Source organism: Dromaius novaehollandiae, chromosome 19 (assembly GCF_036370855.1).
Source record: "Dromaius novaehollandiae isolate bDroNov1 chromosome 19, bDroNov1.hap1, whole genome shotgun sequence".
Taxonomy (NCBI): Eukaryota; Metazoa; Chordata; class Aves; order Casuariiformes; family Dromaiidae; genus Dromaius; species Dromaius novaehollandiae.
The window spans coordinates 4,498,516-4,517,543 of NC_088116.1; the positions used below are offsets into that span (position 1 = coordinate 4,498,516).

The 19,028-nt window shown below is 65.6% G+C and overlaps 1 protein-coding gene across 1 annotated transcript in view; it reads right to left on the bottom strand.

Moving 5' to 3' along the window:
* Positions 1–857: 857 nt before the first annotated feature.
* LOC112983961 (double C2-like domain-containing protein beta) overlaps positions 858–19,028 on the bottom strand; it is a 29,165-nt gene continuing 10,994 nt past the window's right edge. Inside the window, exons 7-18 of the mRNA XM_064523516.1 lie at positions 17,175–17,340; positions 13,336–13,446; positions 11,667–11,699; positions 10,968–10,981; positions 7,980–8,502; positions 4,957–5,036; positions 4,751–4,825; positions 4,531–4,640; positions 2,858–3,223; positions 1,869–1,950; positions 1,560–1,656; positions 858–1,099 (exon numbers count right to left, since the gene is read on the bottom strand). Coding sequence (XP_064379586.1) covers positions 963–1,099; positions 1,560–1,656; positions 1,869–1,950; positions 2,858–3,223; positions 4,531–4,640; positions 4,751–4,825; positions 4,957–5,036; positions 7,980–8,502; positions 10,968–10,981; positions 11,667–11,699; positions 13,336–13,446; positions 17,175–17,340 — 1,794 coding nt within the window. The 3' untranslated portion in view covers positions 858–962. The remainder of the gene's footprint in view (positions 1,100–1,559; positions 1,657–1,868; positions 1,951–2,857; positions 3,224–4,530; positions 4,641–4,750; positions 4,826–4,956; positions 5,037–7,979; positions 8,503–10,967; positions 10,982–11,666; positions 11,700–13,335; positions 13,447–17,174; positions 17,341–19,028) is intronic.

Consider the following 19,028-nt stretch of genomic DNA (forward strand, 5'->3'; position numbering starts at 1 on the left):
GGCAGGGCCCTGCGTCTGGGTTTCCTAGAGCCCATCCGCTAAATGCTGCTAAATAGCACCTTTAAACGCCTTTTTTTTTCTTTTCCCTTTTTATTTGGGGGTCTCGTTATAAATATTAACAAATCTGACAAAAAGTACACAGCTCGGTCATACGGCGAGTACAAAACGCCGGGCGGAGGCGGGGGGGGGACGAGGTCTGCAGCCGTCACACGGGAGCGAAACACCGGCGTCGGCCGCGGCCTGGCAGCGGGACACGGGGCCGCGGCCCCGGTTCGGAGCAAAAAAAAGGAAAAAAAAAAAAATAAAAGAAAAAAGGAAGGAGAGATGCGGGTAGGACGGGAGCAGCGCTGCGGAGGAGGAGGAGGAGGACGTTCCTGGCCGGCCGCGGCATCCCGACCTAGCCGTGCCTGTCCGCAGGGCGCGTTACAAATATTACGTTATTAAAAAAGACCCTATGAATTTTTTTTTTCCCTCCCCCTATATCAAACAAAGTGTCACACTATCGTAACATCGGAAAAAAGGAAAAAACAAAAAAAACGAGGAGGTTTTTGCGGGATGGGGGTGCTTCCCGGGGTGCACGCGGTGCCCGGGGCTGCAGCGGGGAGCAGCTCTGCCGGGGCCGGCCGCCCCGGAGGCTCCCACCACCCCCCGGCGCATCCCGGGAAAAGGAAGAATACGGGAAAAAAGTGAGGGCCCGGGCTCTGCGGACGTCCTCTGCTCGCAGCGGGGACACGGAGGCGGACGGCGCGTTCATTTGCCACTGGACCATTGCGAGGCGGCGAGACGGCAGCTCGGTGCGGCCCGGAGGCGGGCGAGGAGTCGGCGGTCGGGGCATGCGGGGGGGGGGGGGGGGGGGCGTGCGCGGCGGGGCACACGCGCGTGCATGGGTGTGCATGCTCCGGGGGTGTGTGTGTGCGTGTGTGCGTGTGTGCAAACGGGCGCGGAGAGGCCGCGGAAGCCCCTCAGTCGCTGAGCACGGCGCCCGGCAGCTCGTTGGTCAGCGTGTGCCAGCGCTCGATTTTCTTGTCCTTGTTCTTGAGGCAGTCGAACCAGTGCTTGAGGCGCTCGCCCTTGGCGTTGATGCCCAGCACGACGCCGCCTGCGCGGGGACAACACGGGGACGGAGGGGCAGCGGCCGCGGGAAAGCGCCCGCAGCCGCCCCGCGCCGCGCCGGCCACCGCCGCCGAGCCGTAGATCGTGGCGGCCGGGGGCAAACGGCACTCGTGCTTTGGAGGCAAGACAATCAAACCCCCGCTTTAACCTGGTTTTTTGGTTTTTTTTTCCTCCCAGGAGGAAAGGCTTGAGAAGAGAAGCGGGGAGGGAGATGGGAGCATTGCGGGGGGTGGAAAAGCGCAGAAGAGCAGAGGGAGGATGATGAAGGGCTCGTGCGGCGAGGAGGAAACCAGCGGCCGGGAAAAGCAGCGGGAGCAGGCGGGAGATGAGGAGGTGCCGCGGCCGCAGCTGGAGCCGGAGAGCGGCCGGGTGGGAAGCGGGGACGGGTGAGACCCCAACGCCGGCTCTCCGGGGCGGCCGGGAGCTCTCCGGCCCCTCCGACTTACCTATGAAATCGTTCGATTTCCCGATGTCGTAATCCCACACGGTGACTTCTAAGGTCTTCTTGGCCAGGTCGCCGTGCTTGATCTCGTAGCAAAACTCCTGCGGGAGAGGAGCCCGGGTCGGGCCGCGGGGCCGCGGGAGCCGCGGGAGAGCCCAGAGCAGCCCAAATCACCAGGAACCGCCCCGGTTTCGGTGCTTCGGTGCTCTGGTGTCCCAGGGCCACCGACCCGGTGTCTCCCGTGGGCCATCTCCTCCTCTTTACAGAGGTGCCCCCCCCCCGGGAAGAGCCCCCGCGAACGGCGGCCACCCACCTCGTTGAATTCGGGATTTAGCGTCTTCTTCTTCACCGCCGTCTTATGCTTGGATTTCTTGTCCTCGTCCGGCTTCAGGTAGCTGCGAGGAGGCCACGCAGCCGGCTCAGGACGCCGGGGCCAACCCCGCTGAGCAGCCGAGGCGCCCAAAGCCAGGCCGGGCCAACGGCAGGACGCTGCTCCTTAAAAGTCAGCTCTGCCCCTCGTTATGTTTTCTGTGCCGGGCTCATGATTAAAGAAAGCAGGGCTCAAGGTGCGGTGCAGCGCTCACCGTCCCCTTCGCTGCAGACGGGACCTGCTGCCCGCGGCGGTGCAGGGGGCAGCGACTGGAGCTGCTCTGCAACGCTGCCGGGGTTGTGCCGCTCCCGGCACGGTGCCGCAGAAACCAGCAGCAAAACCCAACCCAGGGGCAGCAAAATCCAACCTGGGACAGAAAAACCCAACCCAAGGACAGCAAAACCCAACCCGGAGGCAGTAAAACCCAACCTGGGGCAGAAAAACCCAACCTGGGGCAGAAAAACCCAACCTGGGACAGAAAAACCCAACCTGGGGACAGCAAAACCCAACCGGGGACAGAAAAACCCAACCCAGGGGCAGCAAAACCCAACCTGGGGACAGAAAAACCCAACCTGAGGACAGCAAAACCCAACCCGGGGACAGCAAAAACCCAACCTGGGACAGCAAAACACAACCTAGGGACAGCAAAACCCAACCGGGGACAGCAAAACCCAACGTGGGGACAGCAAAACCCAACCTGGGACAGAAAAACCCAACCTGGGGACAGCAAAACCCAACCCAGCGGCAGCAAAACCCAACCCAGGGACAGTGAAGCCCAAGCTGGTGGTCATTTTTGGGGAGAAAGAGGAAGAAAGTCACTTTCAGCAAATAGGAGTCCCCACGCCAGGGGGGCTGCTGCACCATCCAGGGCTGGCGGTGCTCGGGGAGGATGAGGACGGGGAGGAAGGCCGAGGAGGGGCTCCGGCACTCACGTCTTGACGTAGGGGTCGGAGTAGCCGTTGGCGTCCATGGCGGCCAGGTGGGCGCAGCGGACGATGCCCACCAGCAGCGCCTGCTTCTGGGAGCTGTACTTGAGCGAGATGAGGATGCGGCCCCGCTCCTCCAGCGACTTGTCCTCCGTCTTGTCCATCTGGGGAGGGAAAGGTGCCCAGTGCCGGGTGGCCCGGGGCGGGGGGACGGCCCTGGCCCCAGTCCTGGCCCCGGCGCTCACCGGCAGCTGCTTCTCCAGGCAGATGCTGAAGCTCTTGGTCTGGTTGGGCTTCAGCTTCTTGAGGGGGATCCTGGTCTCGCCGATGAACTCGTTGTGCCGGAACTTGTCCTCGTCGCACACCGAGATCCTGGAAGGAGCCGGGGCGGCGTGAGGCCAGGGCACGGCACGGCGCAGCACGGCACAGCCGAAGGCAGGGCTGGCACCGCTGCCAGCATCCCCAGGGAGCAGCTGATGGTGATGTCCTGCATCCCGCCCGGCCGCGCTCCCCATCCATCGGGGAAAGCCGTCTCTCTTTCCTTCCATAACAGCCTTTTTCCCCCTTTTTTCATCTTCCTCCACTGCCCTCGGGTCCCCTTTGCCGCCTTGCCCCGTGCTCCCGGCTCGCGCTGCACCTCCTCGCTGCGGCCGGCGGCCCGACCCAGCCCCGACCGCCACGAGCTCGGGCAAAACCCAGCCCCGTTCGCCAGGCAGCGGCTGCGCGGCTTTATTTCCCCCCGGTGCTGCCTGGGGCGGAAGGAGCGACGGGGCTGCGGGCAGGGGCCGAGCGCGGTGCAGCCCCGGCCTCTCCTCGCCGCGGCCGGGTCCCGTGGCCGGATCCCGCGGCCGGATCCCACGGCCAGATCCCGTGGCTGCAGAGCCCCCGGGGCCATGGGCAGCCCTCGAGGATGCGCTTTTGCCCCGGCTCCTGCCCTGCTTTGGGCAGCCTGGAGCTGCCTTTAGCCACGCGGGAAAGAGGCAGGGAAAGCGGGGCCTGCGGCTCTCCCGAAAAGCGGAGCAAAAAGCGGAGCGGGATGCGGGCGTTACTATAGATACCCGCTTAACATAACAAAAAAAAAAAAAAACCCACCCCAGCGCAACGGCACTATTTCTTATTTTCCTTCCTCCTCTCTCCCTCTTTCCTCTGCAGAACAAGAGTGAAAAAATAAAGGAGCAGCGGCCGCCGGGCTGGAAACGGGCTGGACAAGGACGGCATCGGCCCCGGCGGGGCGGTTTTACGCGGCGATGCGCTTCCACCGCTTCGGGGGTTATTACGGGGGACCGAAGTGCCGGAGTTTCGCAGGGCAGGTTGCAGCAGCGGCGGCCGGGCGCCCTCCCCGTCCCCGCGCCCGGCTTTCCCGCAGCGAAACCCGCTGCCGGAGCAGAGCCGCCCGGGCCCCGCATCCCCCAGGAGCTGCAATACCTGCTCAAATACTATTTTCTGAATAATATCTTTAATGAGTCACGGTGTTTGTCAAACACATGATTAAATAAAGCATTCCTGGCATCCGCGAGCTCGCGGAGCAGCGCATGAATAATGCAGCGCTCCGCCAAGACGCTTGGGTATGAATAATCATGCCCAATATCTGGCCAGCCCCGGTCGTTATTACGAACGCAGCCTATTCCATGCATTATTTAGACGCCGGCGCCGGTGCCCCGTCCCCGCGCGGGCCCTACCGCAGCGTCTTGCGGACCATGTCCTCGTCGGTGATGCCGTAGTAGGTGAGCGTCTCGTTCCAGGTGGGGTTCAGCGTGTTGCGCAGCGTCTTGGTCCGCAGCTTGTTCGCCTGCCGAGAGCAACGGGGTCGGGGTGTGGAGACCCCCGGGGGGGGGGGGGGATCCCCGGTGCCCCCCCGCCCAGGGGATGCAGGGAGCGGGGCTCGCCGGGGCCGCTCACCTTGCTGGCTCCGGGCAGCAGATGCAGCTTGACGTAGGGGTCGGCCAGCCCGTTGTGGTCCATCGGCTTCAGGCCCTGCGGGGAGAGCGCCCGGCGGGGCCATGACACCGTTGCGGTGGGTTTTTCCTTTTTAATTTAATTTATTTATTTATTTTTTTGCTGTTTGATGCTCGCGCCGGAGCGGCACGGCGTGGGGGGGCCCCTACCTTGGCCTTGCTGATGGTGCAGTGCAGCGCGTTGTTCTCCTGGTCGTAGAGGAGGCTGAAGTCCAGCGTCCCCAGCGCCGCTGCAAGACACGGAGGGGCTGAGACCCCGCGGGGCCGGCGAACACGGGCTTCCCCCCTTTTTTTTTAGCACCTCCCGGGGCTGCTAACAGCCTGCGACGGGGAGAAACAGCCGGAGCAACGTCCCCCCCCAGCATCCACAGCCCGGAGCGGCGATGGTGCGGATGCAAAGGCACCGGCCGGGGCCGGCATTTCACATGGGCCCGAAAGGCAGGAATAAATCTGGCGTTTTGATTAATTCAGCGGGCCACAGAATTATTTGAGGCCGGCACGGGCTGCAGCGGGGCCTCGCGGCGGAGCCGGGGCTGGAAAAGGGGTTTTGCCTGCCCGGGCAGGGCCGGGCGCTGGGAAGCGAGACATTGCAGCGTGCACACACCCAAAAAACCCCAACCCTCCACTATAGCACTAATTCAAAAGGAGCCCAGAAGCCTTAAGTCCCTCTGCTTATCGGCATTGCTGCTCCTGGTAATCTGCTCCCGGATTTCGCGCCCGGGAGCGCGGAGCGGAGCAGCAGAAAGGCGGCAGGGGATTGCTGGGATTAGCGCTGCCGCCGAGGGCAGCGGGTCGGCAACCTTCACCCGGCGCCTTTTCTAATGCATGGAGAAAGACAGGACCCGGTTTCTCTGCTTAAAATCTGTGGGAATCGGTATTTCTTGCTTTCCCGGAGGGAAAAGCGCTCCGCGGGGCTGCCTGGAGCCCCGTCCTCGCCGGAGCAGCACTCGTCCGCCCGGCGCTGCTTGCAGCCGCGGTCCCGCTCTGCAGCCTGAGCCGATCCCGGCAGTTTGCTTAGTTTCCCCAGCAAAATAAAAAGAAAAAGGAAAAAGAAAAACAAAAAGGAAAAAAAAATACTTCTTTTTGCCTCATCTGGATCGAAAAGCCGATGCAAACGTTATAAATAGCGGTGGCGGCATATGCTCAGGAGCTGCTTTTGCAGAAGTAAATATCCTCGGCGGCTCAACGCACATTTCCCCTCCGTCATCGCTGCTGCCGCCGGCGCCGGCCGGGCCGGGAGCCGGGAGCCGGGAGCCGGGAGCCAGGAGCAGCCCTGGGGACTCGCAGCCCCTCGCTGCCACCTCCGCCGGAGCCGGCAGGTAGCAGCCGTGCAGTGACTTCGCCTGCCTAATTACTGCCTTGGTCCTAAATAAGAGGTTTCCTAAATGACTTCCGCGGCGCTATTTCCAGCCGGTGCCGCCCAGGGCGACCCGCCGGGGCCGGCCGGGAGCCGCCGCTCAGGCCCACGAGCAGAGCTGGCCACGGCAAAAAAAGGGGCTGGTTTCACATGTATATAACCAGCCTGGTGCAGCAACACCACTGCTCCAAACCCCCCGGCTCCCATGCCCGTATCGCCGCTCCCGGGCGCCTCCCCGTCCTAAAACCCGACGCACACGAAGAGGAGAAGCAAATTCCCCCGCCCAGCAGAGCCTGGCGCTGAAGCGAGCGGCTGCTCGGCTCAACGAAGCATTCCTTCAAAGACTGAACACTTGCTCGCGCGTCGCTACGCAAACAGCACCACCGTGGCCGGTATCGCCCCCGGCTTGTGCAGCGCTCTTGGGGAATCTGTGCAAGACGCCCAAGGCATCGCGGTGCCCGCGGTGCCAGTGCCGAGGTCGGCAGCGTGAGGGGCAGCGGCTGCGGGAGGGGAGAGCCCCTTTCCCCGGCTCCCCCGGCCGCAGGGACGCGGCGGGGCGAAGACACGGGTGGGAACAGGCAGGGCCCTAGTGCAGCCCCCGCCAGCGAGCACCACGGGCCGACAGCCCACAGCCACCAACGGCGGGAGCCGTCCTCTTCCTCGGCACCGTCACCCCTGCCAGCACCGGGCTCCAGGCCCCGGAGCCCAGCGGCGCCTCCGACACCGCCGCGGCCTTGGTCACCTCCCCTAGCCCCGGCGGGGACAGGGGAAACGTGCTGCCAGCACCCAGCGGAGCAGCCCCAAATTGCACTGCGGGGCCCTGGGGAGCCCAATGACCCTCCCCAGCTGGGCGGATGGACGGACAGACAGACGGGCGCCGGCCCCGGGCCCTCCGTGGGGATTCCTCCCGCTGCGGCGTGCCCCTGCCCTGGGCCCAGACAGCCCCTCCCTGCCGCCGGGCTGAGCCCAGACCAGCGAATAATTAGAGCTGCAGCTAGCCCGGACCGGGTGGAAGTCGGTGGCAGTGCCCTGCCGGCGGCGGGCCGCGGTGAGCAGGGCCGGGCTGGCAGGGCGCCTCGTCCCCCACCTCCAAACTTCGCGCCGGGCCCCGCGCAGGATCCGGCCCCCGAGGCGGGGTGGGATGGGGACCCCGAGGAGGGCGATGCCAGTGCCCGCCGCGCCGGGTGGGACGGACGCTCTGGGCAGGGAGGGGTTAAACCTGGCTGCGAGCACCTGCAGCCCCGGCTGGGCCAGGAGGGCAGATGCTCCGGGGCGGATGCATCCGTGCCGCCGAGCCGGATCGAGCGGAGCCGAGCGGGGAAGCGCACGGCCACCGCGGCAAAGCGCAGCAACTGGTGGCTCTCGGGAGCCTTCCCCGGCCTGGTGCAGCAGGGACGCGGCCCCGGCACCTCCCCGGGGCCGGCACCGCTGCAACGCAGCGCCCTGCCACGCCGTGCCGTGCAACATCATGTCATATCATGCCATGCCGTGCCATATCATGCCATGCAATAGCATGCTGTGCCATGCAATGTCGTGCCGTGCAATATCGTGCCGTGCAATATCGTGCCGTGCAATGCCATGCCGTGCTGTGTCATGCAATATCATGCCATATCATGCCATGCCGTGCCATATCATGCCGTGCAATATCATGCCATGCAATATCATGCCATGCCGTGCAATACCATGCCATGCCATGCCATGCCATGCCGTGCAATGCCATGCAATTCCCAGGGATGGCCGGTGTGGCACGTGCCCCCCCCCCCTCCCAGGGGCATTGAACCCCCCCGACACCCGGCATCGCCCCGCGGGGACTCACTGCAGTCGTCGGACTCGTAGCCCTCGGGGTCGGCGGCCTCCTCCGGGGCGGCGGGGCACCGGGCGGGCGGCGGGGCGGGCGTCGCGCCATGGGCGCCGAAGAGCCGGTCCACGTCGTCGGCGTCGTCGGCGGGGCGGCGGGGCGGCTCGGCGGCGGGGGGGCCGGCGGGGGGGCGCGGGGCGCCGCTGCGGCCCACGGCGGCGGGGAGCCCGCGGGGGAAGCGGGGGAAGTAGTCGGAGATCTGCTTGATGGGCTTGATGGGCCCGGGGCAGACGTCGATGGCCATGTGCTCCTGGATGCTGATGGGCGGCTTCTCCCCTCTGCGGAGGGTCATGCATGCGGCTGCGGGCGCCGAGCCCCCCCGGCGCTCAGGTGGGGCCCCGCGGGCGCTCAGGTGGGGCGGGCGCCCACCGCCACCGCCGCCCCCCGCATGCTGCTGCCGCCCGGCCCCGCTGCTGCCGGCGAGCAGTGAGGCAGCCGGCGCGGCGGAGCGATGGCTAAGAGGCAGGGGGTGGGCTCTCCGCTGATGTCAGCAGCCGGCAGCGACGCGGGGCCCGGCCGCCGCCGGCCCTCCGAGCCCGAGCCCCCCGCGCCCCCGCTGCTGCCCCGCTGCCCCGAGCGGCGTGCGGCCCCCCCGGCCCCGGCGGAGCGACGGTGGTGCGGCGGGAGCGCGATGCCGGGCGCCCCGCGGGGACCCGCGTCCCGCCCCGGTAAAGGCTTCGGAGGGGCGACTCCGGCACCGTGGCGGTGCTGCTGGCGCGGTGTGGGGATCCGGGCGCTGGCTGGGCCCAGGCAGGGGCTCCGGGGGGCAGGGGACGCGTCTGTGCATGGGCTGCATGGGGCAGGGGCTCCGTGGGGCAGGGGATGCGCCTGTGCATGGGCTGCATGGGGCTGCGGATGTGTGGGGTGGGGGATGCACCCATGCATGGGCTCCATGGGGCACAGGTTGCACCCACGCATGGGCTCCCTGGGGCGGGGGCTCCAGCCATGCGTGGGCTCCATGGGGCAGGGGCTCTATGGGGCAGGGGCTCTATGGGGCAGGGGCTGTGTGGGGCACGGCCATGGGGGCTGCAGCATGGCCCCGGGCAGAGCACCGCGGGAACTGGGCTCGGCGCCCGGAAAAATCGCAGCGCTTCCCTCTGAGAAAGGGCAAATAAATAACTTAATTAATTAAAGTCCAACATGAAAGCCTAATATCGTTATTGCCCTTGCAATCCGGCCCAAAAAGCATCATGATGGCCGAGGTTTCCTCCGAAGCGCGTGCAAGACCTAAACAAGGCCACGATTATGGTACCGGTGGGAAAAGCAGGGGCGCAGCTTGTCCCGGCACCCGCCGCAGCCGGGTGCAAAGCCGGAGCCCCGGGCGCTGCCAGCTGCCCCGGGGGGGCTCTGCAGGCTGCACCTTTGGCCGGGCCCCCCCCGCGCAGCCCCGGGGTCTCCGGAGCCGGGGGGGTGACCCGCCGCGGGCGAAGGGACAGAAATAGCGCGGGGGCCGGGAGCCGGGAGCCGGGCTCGGCAATGCAAAGCCAGTTTCCAGGTAAAGCTTTTAATTCCCGCCGGCTGCTAATGCCGGGGGCCGGGGCAGCCGCCGGGGCCTCGCCGCCCCGCCTGCCTCGCCGCCCCTCGCCCTCGCTCCATGGGGCGATAACGCCAGCGAGGAGACCTGGCTAAACACGCCTAAGCGGCTTCGCTTGGGCAGAGGGGCCCCCGCGGCCGGGAGCGCCGAGCCGAGCCGAGCCGAGCCGAGCCAAGCCGAGCCCCCCGCGGCGCCGTCTGGGCAGCATCAGCTCTGATTACGCTAATTTTATCTGCTCTCGGGGCCGCGGCCGGCGTCCTGGGCGACGAGCCAGCCTGCTGCTCGCAGCGGCGCGGCCCCGCTTTCCTCCCCGCCGCGGCCCTTCGCGCCGGCGAAACCCGGCGTTTCCCCCAAAACCGGTGCTTCCACCTGCAGAGCTGGGACCAGGAGCGCTCGCATCAGCTCTCAGGGCCTGGCCCCGTTGCCATGGAAACGGGCAGACTTTCTGCTCACGCATGGGTGGGAGCAGCCACGCGAGGAGCCACCACTAGACTCCAGAGTTAACGGGTGCCGCGGCGGGCGAGGGTGGGGACCGTGTTTTGCCCGTGGTGATTTCGGAGCCGGCAGCGAGCAGGGGGAAAAGGCCGCCGGCAGCACCGGTTTGAACGGCAGCGTGAGACCCGAACCGGGGCCCGGAGCAGCTGGAGGAGTCACTAGATGGCCCTGCTCGCCCTGCTCATGCCACCGCGCACCGCGACGCGCCAGCGCAGCCGCGCTGCAGCCAGCCCCTCACCCGCCCCGGGCCTCGCGGCGGGGAGCCACCGGCCCCGGGGTGCCGCAGCCGGAGCCCAGCCCGCGGGAGACTCCCGCGCCCGGAACGGCACCGCGACTCGCTGCGTGACTCGAGACCCGTCTGCATCCCCGCGGCAGCTCCGCGGGCGAGCGGGGCCGCGTGCCTTCCCCGCGCGTCGGGGCGGGCGAACAGCACCCCGGCCGCTTGCTTCCCTTCCCTCCCCGGCGCTGCAGCCGGGAAGGCAGAGGGGGGAAAATTACATTTTGCACGAATACACTAATTACCCGCGCTGATCTTCTTACCCGCGGGCGGCGGGGGAGGCCGCGCCAAGGTGCCATCACCATCCCTCCATCGCCCCGATCCGCCGCCTCCCGTGGCGCCGGGTCCGGCACCGCCGGCGGGACACGCACCGGCCCGGGGGATTATTCCCCCCGGGAGCAGGATTATTTTCCTGCCCGGCCGGAGCAGCCTGAGGCTTGGAGAGTATCTGCAACGCGGGGATGGAAAAGCCCTTTTCGCTGTTTCAAGAAGGCGCGCGGCCGTCTCCGAGGCAAGGCTTTATTGGGTCCGGCACTAAAACCTCGCCTAGAGGTTGCGAGGGGCGAAGGGAACAGCAAAAACCACAGCAAAAGCAGCACAAAGCGTCGGGGTGACGCCGCGCTGTTGGGGCTCTCCTCACCCACCTCGAGCCAGCTGCACGGCAGTTACGCGGGACGGGTTTAGGGCAGTATTTTAACCAAAGCAGGGAGAAACGCACCAAAGGGAAGGGGGGGTCTTCAGCAGGAACCCGCGGGAGCCTCCCCAGCGACGGCTCAGCCCTGCTGCAGCTACTGCACGGGGCGAAAGGCAGCGGGGCTAAGGGGGAGGTTTGGGGCTCCCATCCCAGCGCAGAGCTTTGGCTAAGCAAGCAACAGGCTTCAGGAAAACGGAGCGCATTTTGGGGCGTCTTTGCCCTCCTCCTCCTCCAGCAGCCAGGCCGGGGGGGGGGGGGGGGCCGCGCTGCCTCGGGCCCGGCAGCGACGCCAGGAGCACGACGCCGCTGCCCACCCACGATTTCGGGGAGAGCTTGCTGGAAGCCGTCGTTCCTCCAGCAGAGCGCGGAGCAGACGTGAAGCGTCTCGCTGAAGAGCTGCAAGCTCCTGCTTGCCTGGTGCGAGCTTTCGCGGGGCTTTCAAAGCCCTAAGCGCTCCAGGGACGCTGCTTTTTCCCGCGGGGCCTTGGAGGGGACCGCGCACCAGCGTCGGGGCAGGGCCACGCCGGGGGCGAGCGCGGAGGAGGCTGCAGAGCTCGGCGAGACGACGTCCCGGAGAGGCTTCGGCTGCCGCCGGGGCGGTGGGTGCTGTCTCGGCCGAGCCGCGGGGTCCCGGCCTCTGTCAGCGCCGGGGCGCGGAGCGGGTACGCTGCCGCGTGCCTGCAAAACACGGACACACGCGTGTTGGGAGGGAGCAAAGAGCGGGGAGACGCAATTATTTGATGTTGCTTTTACCTCCCCGGTGTCGTTTGAAGAGCTGCCTAAAAATGATAGCGCTGCCGCCGCCTGCGCATCGTCACCCGCGGCTCTGTCATCAGTCAGGGCCCATTAAACTTTATTAAAGTGAAGAAAGGCAGGGGAATTGGGGGAGGAAGAGCTGCAAGGAGAGGAGCGGCTCCCTGGCACCTCCCTCCCGCGGCGGGACGCGCCGGACAAAGCCGAGCCCGGGCCGGAGCCGCCCGCGGCGCGCGGGAAGGGGCATCGGCTGCAGCCAAACCTGAGCCGTCCGAGAACATCTCGACTTTCTCAGCCAGCTCAGGGAAACGAGCGTCACCTCCCCAAAGAGGGCTGCGAAGAAAGTCCTTGCAGAGCTCGGCATCCCGCTCAGCGCCTCGTCGCTGCTGGGAGACGTTTTTCCCCGCGCGCCGCAGCGGGGCCGAGGCGGTGGAGCTCGCGGCCGGGGAGCGAGGCAGGAGTCGGGGCCTGAGCTTCAGAGGCGCCCCGAGACCCTCCTGCCACGGAAATACCGCGGCCTCGTCCCGCCTCGGGTAGCAGCCGCTGCACCATGAGCGAAAGCAGGACTTGCTGCCGAGGAAAGGCAGCTTTAACTTGCCCCCAAGGAGACAAAAAGCTCGAATCGCCTTTAAAAGCTCTCCGTGGGCTAATGAAAACCGCCGTAACACATTGCTGATTTCTTTGTTTAACTCTGCTTCCTACTCCCTTTCTTTAATAAAAACGTCATAATTAAGAATAGGGAGGATTTTTCAGTTGCGGCATCCCTTAGCGCCAGCTAAGCAGCCAGGAGCGCGCGGGGCACCTCCCGGGGCGAGGAAGAGCGCGAGCAAGGCCGTGCTTCATCCCTGTGTGCAGCCTCCCTCCTCCTTGGGTAAAGCATCCTCCAAGCACGGACCAGCGCGTGACCTTCCCACGGGAACTACGCCCACCCCGTGCTCGACTGAACGGGAGCCGCGAGCCAAGGGAGGAGACCACTAACAAGCGGGTTTAACAGCGGACGCCTCCGGGAGCCGGCTGTGCGGACCAGCATCGAAGAGACCCTCCGAAAACGCTTCCTCCAAAAGCGTTTGAAGCTGAGCGGTAAAAAACGTGCAGCCTCCCGACTCACCAGCATCTCCTGCAACTCTGCCTCGGGGGCCAGGATCGCCCAAATCCCAGCGCAGTCGCTTACGGCGAGCTGCCTGCTTCGGCATCGGGGCCGCGCGACCGCGATTCCTCCTGGCCCCGGAGCCGGGCACCGCGGCTGCGCCTCGGCATCGTGCCCCGTGTCCCTGCCGCGGGACCGAGGGGCTCTGCCCCGTCGCGCGTGGCAGCGGAGTTAGAGCAGAGGTGGAAGGAGAAGCGAAAACCAGCCGCCAGCACAACGCCCGGGGGCAAACGGGGAGCCGAGCCGGCTCCCGGCGCCGCGTCGGGCAGGATCGGAGCCTTTTGCGAAAGCTAAATCTGCGCTAGGGCCCCGCGCCGCAGCTGGGACAGGTCTGCAGGCAAGCGGGTCTCTGCCCCGAGCTCCGCGGCGCCGAGGGCTGAAGCATCCCGGGCGCGAGGGAGGGCGGCTGCTCACCCGCGCCCGCCCGCGGGGCCGCGTCCCGCGAGGCTCCGGTGCCGCCCGGGGGCTGCTCGTCCCGGCTGCCGGCGCTGAGCTCCGACTCGCTCTCGCTGTCGCTGGAAACCGCTGCGGAAGACACGTGGGGGGAGAGAGAGAGACAGTTATTCACAATGTTCGTAACACCTCGCAAACAGGGTGCCAGATGGAGCCAAACACGGCACCAGCGCGCGCCGACTCGCCCAGCGCAGCCGCCCTCCCCGGCGGGGCCCTGCCCGCGGCTGCTCCCGCTGCCGCCCAACCCCACCCGCCCTCACTATTTAGTCTATTTTATTTTATTTTTTGCAGACGATTTAGAGCTGAGCCCATGCTCCTGCGGTGCATGAGTGCTGCCCTCCCGGAGCCGCCGGCAATCCCGGCTCGCGTCCCCCGGGCTCGAGGCACGGGCCCCCCACGTCCTCCAGAGCTGCCAGCGCTGCGACCCGCAGCCTTTTCCGGAGAAACAGAACAAGCCCCGACTGTTTCTTTATATCTATTCGTGTGCATTTACAAGCCGGCGTTCACGGGAGAATCGAGTTTCCCGGTGCTGCTGCCCCGGGCGCAGGGCCCTGCCTCCCACGCAGGCTCCCGGGAGCAGCGCGGAGGTGGCTGCTCTCCTCGAGGGCAACGATCGGGGGGAAAAAGACCTGGCGCTTCATCAGCGCCGCGACTGCAATTGCAAACTGCCCGGGTTTGCAGAGCTGCAAACCCACCGGCGCGGCCGAGGGCGCGAGCACGCGTGTACCGTGCTCCCCGCGCCAAACCCTCCTGCCAAAGATCTCCGCAGGCGCTTCTGCGTTCGGGGGCTGATCTGTCTCCCCGCGGACCGGCACCGTCGGAGACGGCCACCCCGGAGCCCCCAAAGCGAGGGCTGGGCTCGGCTTTGCTCTCCGACAGGCAGCTCCGCCGCTTTCCTGAAGCCGCTCAGAAAACGTGGGGGATGATCGATAAACGCTGTTAATAACAACCATATGTTCCGGGCTTTTTCTTAAAAAAATCCCAATCTCAGCCGTCAGGATCATCCTGGCTGCCCGGGGACATTCCCGCTGCCCGCTTCCCTCCGCAAACGCAATCCTCTCCCACTCGGTCATCCTTTTTCTGGTCTCACGGAGTCACAAAATGCATCGCTTTATAACAGCTCCTTCCTTCACAAATCCCTTAAAAACGCTGGAAGTGAGGAATTATTTGGAGTAGGCCCCAACGAATCAATGGAGGTGACTTTTATCCACCTTCCCTCCTGCCATGCAGCAGCTCGGCGAGGTCCAGCACCAGGGGAGGAAGATACCGACGGCACCTGCACCCAGGAGCGGCCCTGCCTGCCCTCGTTTCCTCCGCTGCCAAGAAAAGTGTGTTTTACCCAATGCACCAACATCTCCCTTTAGGGTAATTTTCCTCCCAGAGCTCCCAGACCTTCTGCTGGCGCTTTCCAGAGCCCAGAAGCCATAAATCGGCTGATACATCGATCAGAGCCGCCGGACGGCTGCACTTCCAGAGCAGGGACCAGATTTATCCCTCTCCATCTCCGGCCGACTGAAAAAGCTCATAAAAAAAGAGTTTGCAGAGATGAAACTCACAGGGAAAGCAGAACTCGCACGGGGCCGGGTCAGGCGCCGGGGACGGGATGGTTGGAGAGGAACAGATTTATTATGGCCCAGGTGGCTGCAGCGCCCATGCCGGACCCTTCCCGGTGCTGCTGCTGCTTGCGGGGCATCTCCGGAGAGGGGCATCATCTCCCAAAGACGGGCATCATCTCCAAAGAGGGACATCATCTCCAAAGAGGGACATCATCTCCCAAAGAGGGGCATCATCTCCCAAAGACGGGCATCATCTCCAAAGAGGGACATCATCTCCAAAGAGGGACATCATCTCCCAAAGAGGGACATCATCTCCCAAAGAGGGGCATCATCTCCAAAGAGGGGCATCATCTCCGGAGAGGGGCATCATCTCCCAAAGAGGGGCATCATCTCCAAAGTGGGGCATCATCTCCAAAGAGGGGCATCATCTCCGGAGAGGGGCATCATCTCTGAAGAGGGGCATCATCTCCCAAAGAGGGGCATCATCTCCGGAGAGGGACATCATCTCCAAAGAGGGGCATCATCTCCGGAGAGGGGCATCATCTCCCAAAGAGGGGCATCATCTCCGGAGAGGGGCATCATCTCCAAAGAGGGGCATCATCTCCCAAAGAGGGGCATCATCTCCGGAGAGGGGCATCATCTCTGAAGAGGGGCATCATCTCCCAAAGAGGGACATCATCTCCCAAAGAGGGGCATCATCTCCCAAAGAGGGACATCATCTCCGAAGAGGGGCATCATCTCCAAAGAGGGGCATCATCTCCCAAAGAGGGACATCATCTCCCAAAGAGGGGCATCATCTCCAGAGAGGGGCATCATCTCCGAAGAGGGGCATCATCTCCCAAAGAGGGGCATCATCTCCGGAGAGGGGCATCATCTCCCAAAGAGGGACATCATCTCCCAAAGAGGGACCAGCCCGGCGGGGGCCTCCTGCGGCGCCCGAGCCCGGCACGGCGCATCGCCCTGCTCCGCTCTCGCCCGGCAGCTCCGTGCGCTCGCCGCAGAACCGGAGCCGAGAGCGGAGCAGCCCCGCAGCTCCCTCCCCCGTGGCCCCTGGCGTGCTCCCAGCCCCGGGAACGCTCCCGCTACCCCCCGCCGCAGCGCCTTAATAGCAGGTTTCCATGGCAACAGCGCGTTTTATTACAGAAAACCTAAAGAAGCGGCGGATCCCCGTGTCGGCGAGCACGGGAGAAACGGGGGGGCACGTGAAATCCATCCGCTTCCCGGCGGGGCCGGCTGCCCTCCCACGGGCCCCGGCCGGCCGCTCTGCGGAAAGGCGATTCCCCCGCGGGGCTGGGAGATTGCCCTGGGGGGGGGAAGCGCCCGCTGCTGGGCGCTGGAGGGGTCTGCTCCATTCGGGGGGCTCTGATAGGGGATGACGGACGGGGAGGGAGCCTGGACAGCTCTGCTGAGCCACGTCAAGGGAAACGAAAGCGGGCTGGCGGCAGCTTTAATTCTGCAGCATCCACCCGCCGCCGCGCCAACGACCCCGGCACCATGCAAGATGCCAGGCGTGGTACCACCGTCCCCTTCAATCTGGGTCCACCGCAAGGAGCAGGGACACGAGCGCTGGAGCTCATCCATCTCCGGGCTTCCCGCTGCTCCGGCCTCGGCTTCGCTGAGACGCGCTCGGAGCACAGCTCGGCCTGAGCCCTCGGCCCCGTCCCGAGCTGGGGGGAGGCGCGGGAGGACGCAGCCGGCCTCAGCACTGCCCGCTCGCCCCGGGGACTGCGGGGACCGGAGGAGAGCCGGGGGGACCGGAGGAGAGCCGGGGGGGGACCGGAGGAGAGCCGGGGGGGACCGGAGGAGAGCCCGGGGGGACCAGAGGAGAGCCGGGGGGGACCGGAGGAGAGCCGGGGGGACCAGAGGAGAGCCGGGGGGACCAGAGGAGAGCCGGGGGGGACCGGAGGAGAGCCGGGGGGACCGGAGGAGAGCCAGGGGGACCGGAGGAGAGCCGGGGGGAGCGGAGGAGAGCCGGGGGGAGCGGAGGAGAGCTGGGGGGACCGGAGGAGAGCCAGGGGGACCGGAGGAGAGCCGGGGGGGACCAGGACAGAGTCCCGTGGGATGGAGCTGGCCCGGGCTCCACCAACGCACGCTCAAGCAAGAGCGAGCTGCAGAAAACCCACCACCGGCGTGGGGAACCCCGCATCCGCGGAGCAGTCCCTTCCCCCAGGAGAGCATCCCCCGGCAGCTGTGCCGCGGGCGGGAGCAGCTCCATCCCCCCGGGGCACGGAGCAGAGCACCCACCTTTGCCCCCGGCCCAGGCGAAGGGCCGGCGGGTGCTGACGCCCTCCGCCTCCGTCGCGGCCGCCTCGCCGGGCGGGAGCCGCGGGTGCCGCTCGCCGGCGCTCTTGGAGGGCGCGATGTAGCGGGGCAGCCCCTTGTAGAACCAGGCGCCGGACCTCTTCCAGACCTGCCGGCGACAAGACACGACCCGCGCCTCAGGCCTGGCCTCCCCCAGGCCCCCCGGGCCCCCCAGGCCCCCCGGCCCCCCGAGGAGCGGGCGGCTCCCGCCCGGCACGCGCCCAGGGCTCCGCACCGCAACGTCCCCCGCACGTCCCCCCTCTCCTGCCCAGGGCAGCGCTAACGCAGCTGCTGAGGAAGGAGCAGCATTAAGTGCAGTTAATATAAAGCCTGCTGTGAGCCGGAGGAAGGGCAGAGGAAGGCAGCTCAGACGAGGAGAAACACCCTCTAAAAACACAATTTCTTTGTGCCTTCCAGGAGCCTCATAACGAGCTAACGAGACAGCCAGGGCAAGAGTAAGTTAATATAGCAAAAATATCAGGGAGCCGTAAAAACCTCGCACTTCTGTTCAGCGTGAAGGAGATCATAAGCATTTCTATTCCAAGCATTGCTATTCCAAGCGACATCCAAGTTTCAGCTAGAGCATCACCAGGACGCGACGGGTACCAGTGCAGATATCCCCAACTACAGCAGGAATTTCGCAACCTGGATTTTAGCTCTAGGGGTTGATGAAAGCAGAGGGCAGCGGCAACGCCAGGCACCCGCAAAGGGCTCGCGGAGGAAAGCGGAGCGCTGCCGAGACGGAGCCCGCGCGCAGCCTCCGCAAACCGGGGCGATTGCACCCTGCGACGGCACCGCCGCTTCGGCAGCAGCCCGGCGGGACAGCAAGGCTGCCGTGCAGATACACCGCTGGGAAACCCATTCCCCAAAGGGCAGAAGGCAGCAGGCACCGCGCTACCCAGCTCCTCCACCCGCACGCGGGCGAGCGGCCCGGCAGCCGCCCGGCTCGGCGGAGGCACAAGCCGACGGGCTCCCTCCATCCCGGCGCGGGAGCAGAGCAGCTTCCCCGCGAGAGCCGCCGGGGCAGCGGCAAGCTCCCGTTATAGCCGTCGTTCTCCAAACAGACCTTGGAACATCTGTAATTTAATTTGAAGCACTGGAGAGACCTATTATCTCCAGGCGGACTCCAATTCAGGCTCGCCATAAACCCAGTCGGACGCAGCGAGGATGGCCGGGAGGGAAGGCTGCGCAGCCCCGGTTCCTCCCGCTGCCGCGTCTCAGCTACGGAAAGAGTTAAGTGATATAATACACCTAGCTCTGATGCAGAGACGCCGGTACCAAATCGATTCTGTGCATACATAGTCACTTTAAATTGGTGCTGCTAATACAATTTGGGCTCGTTACAGCAGTGCTGAGCTCCGTTTCGAGCTCAGCTCTAAAACAGCTGCAGCAAGACGCTCTCCCCCGCAATAACCCAGGGCATCTGCTGCCCGCCGGGTGAGCAGCGTGCAACATCCGAAACGGCCCGCGGCTCTCGCTCCGCTCCGCACGCGAGCAGGATTAGCATCCCTGCATCAAAACGAATCGCTGCTGCCGCTGCCGCCGGCTCCATTGATTGCAGGAGCGGCCCAACAGCAAACTTCTCGTCTGGTTTTAAATTAACAAAATAAACCTAAAGCAACGCTTCAAAAATAGAGTATCATGCAAATGGGTATCAACGCTGCTCCCGGGCCTCCCGCCTCCTAATTCGCCCTAAAGCAACGCGGGGCAGGACGCTGGCGAGGAGACTTACTTCAGCAACAGGCTCCTGTTTATTACTTCAAACCAATTTAACAGCCACGGCCATGACAAGTCCAG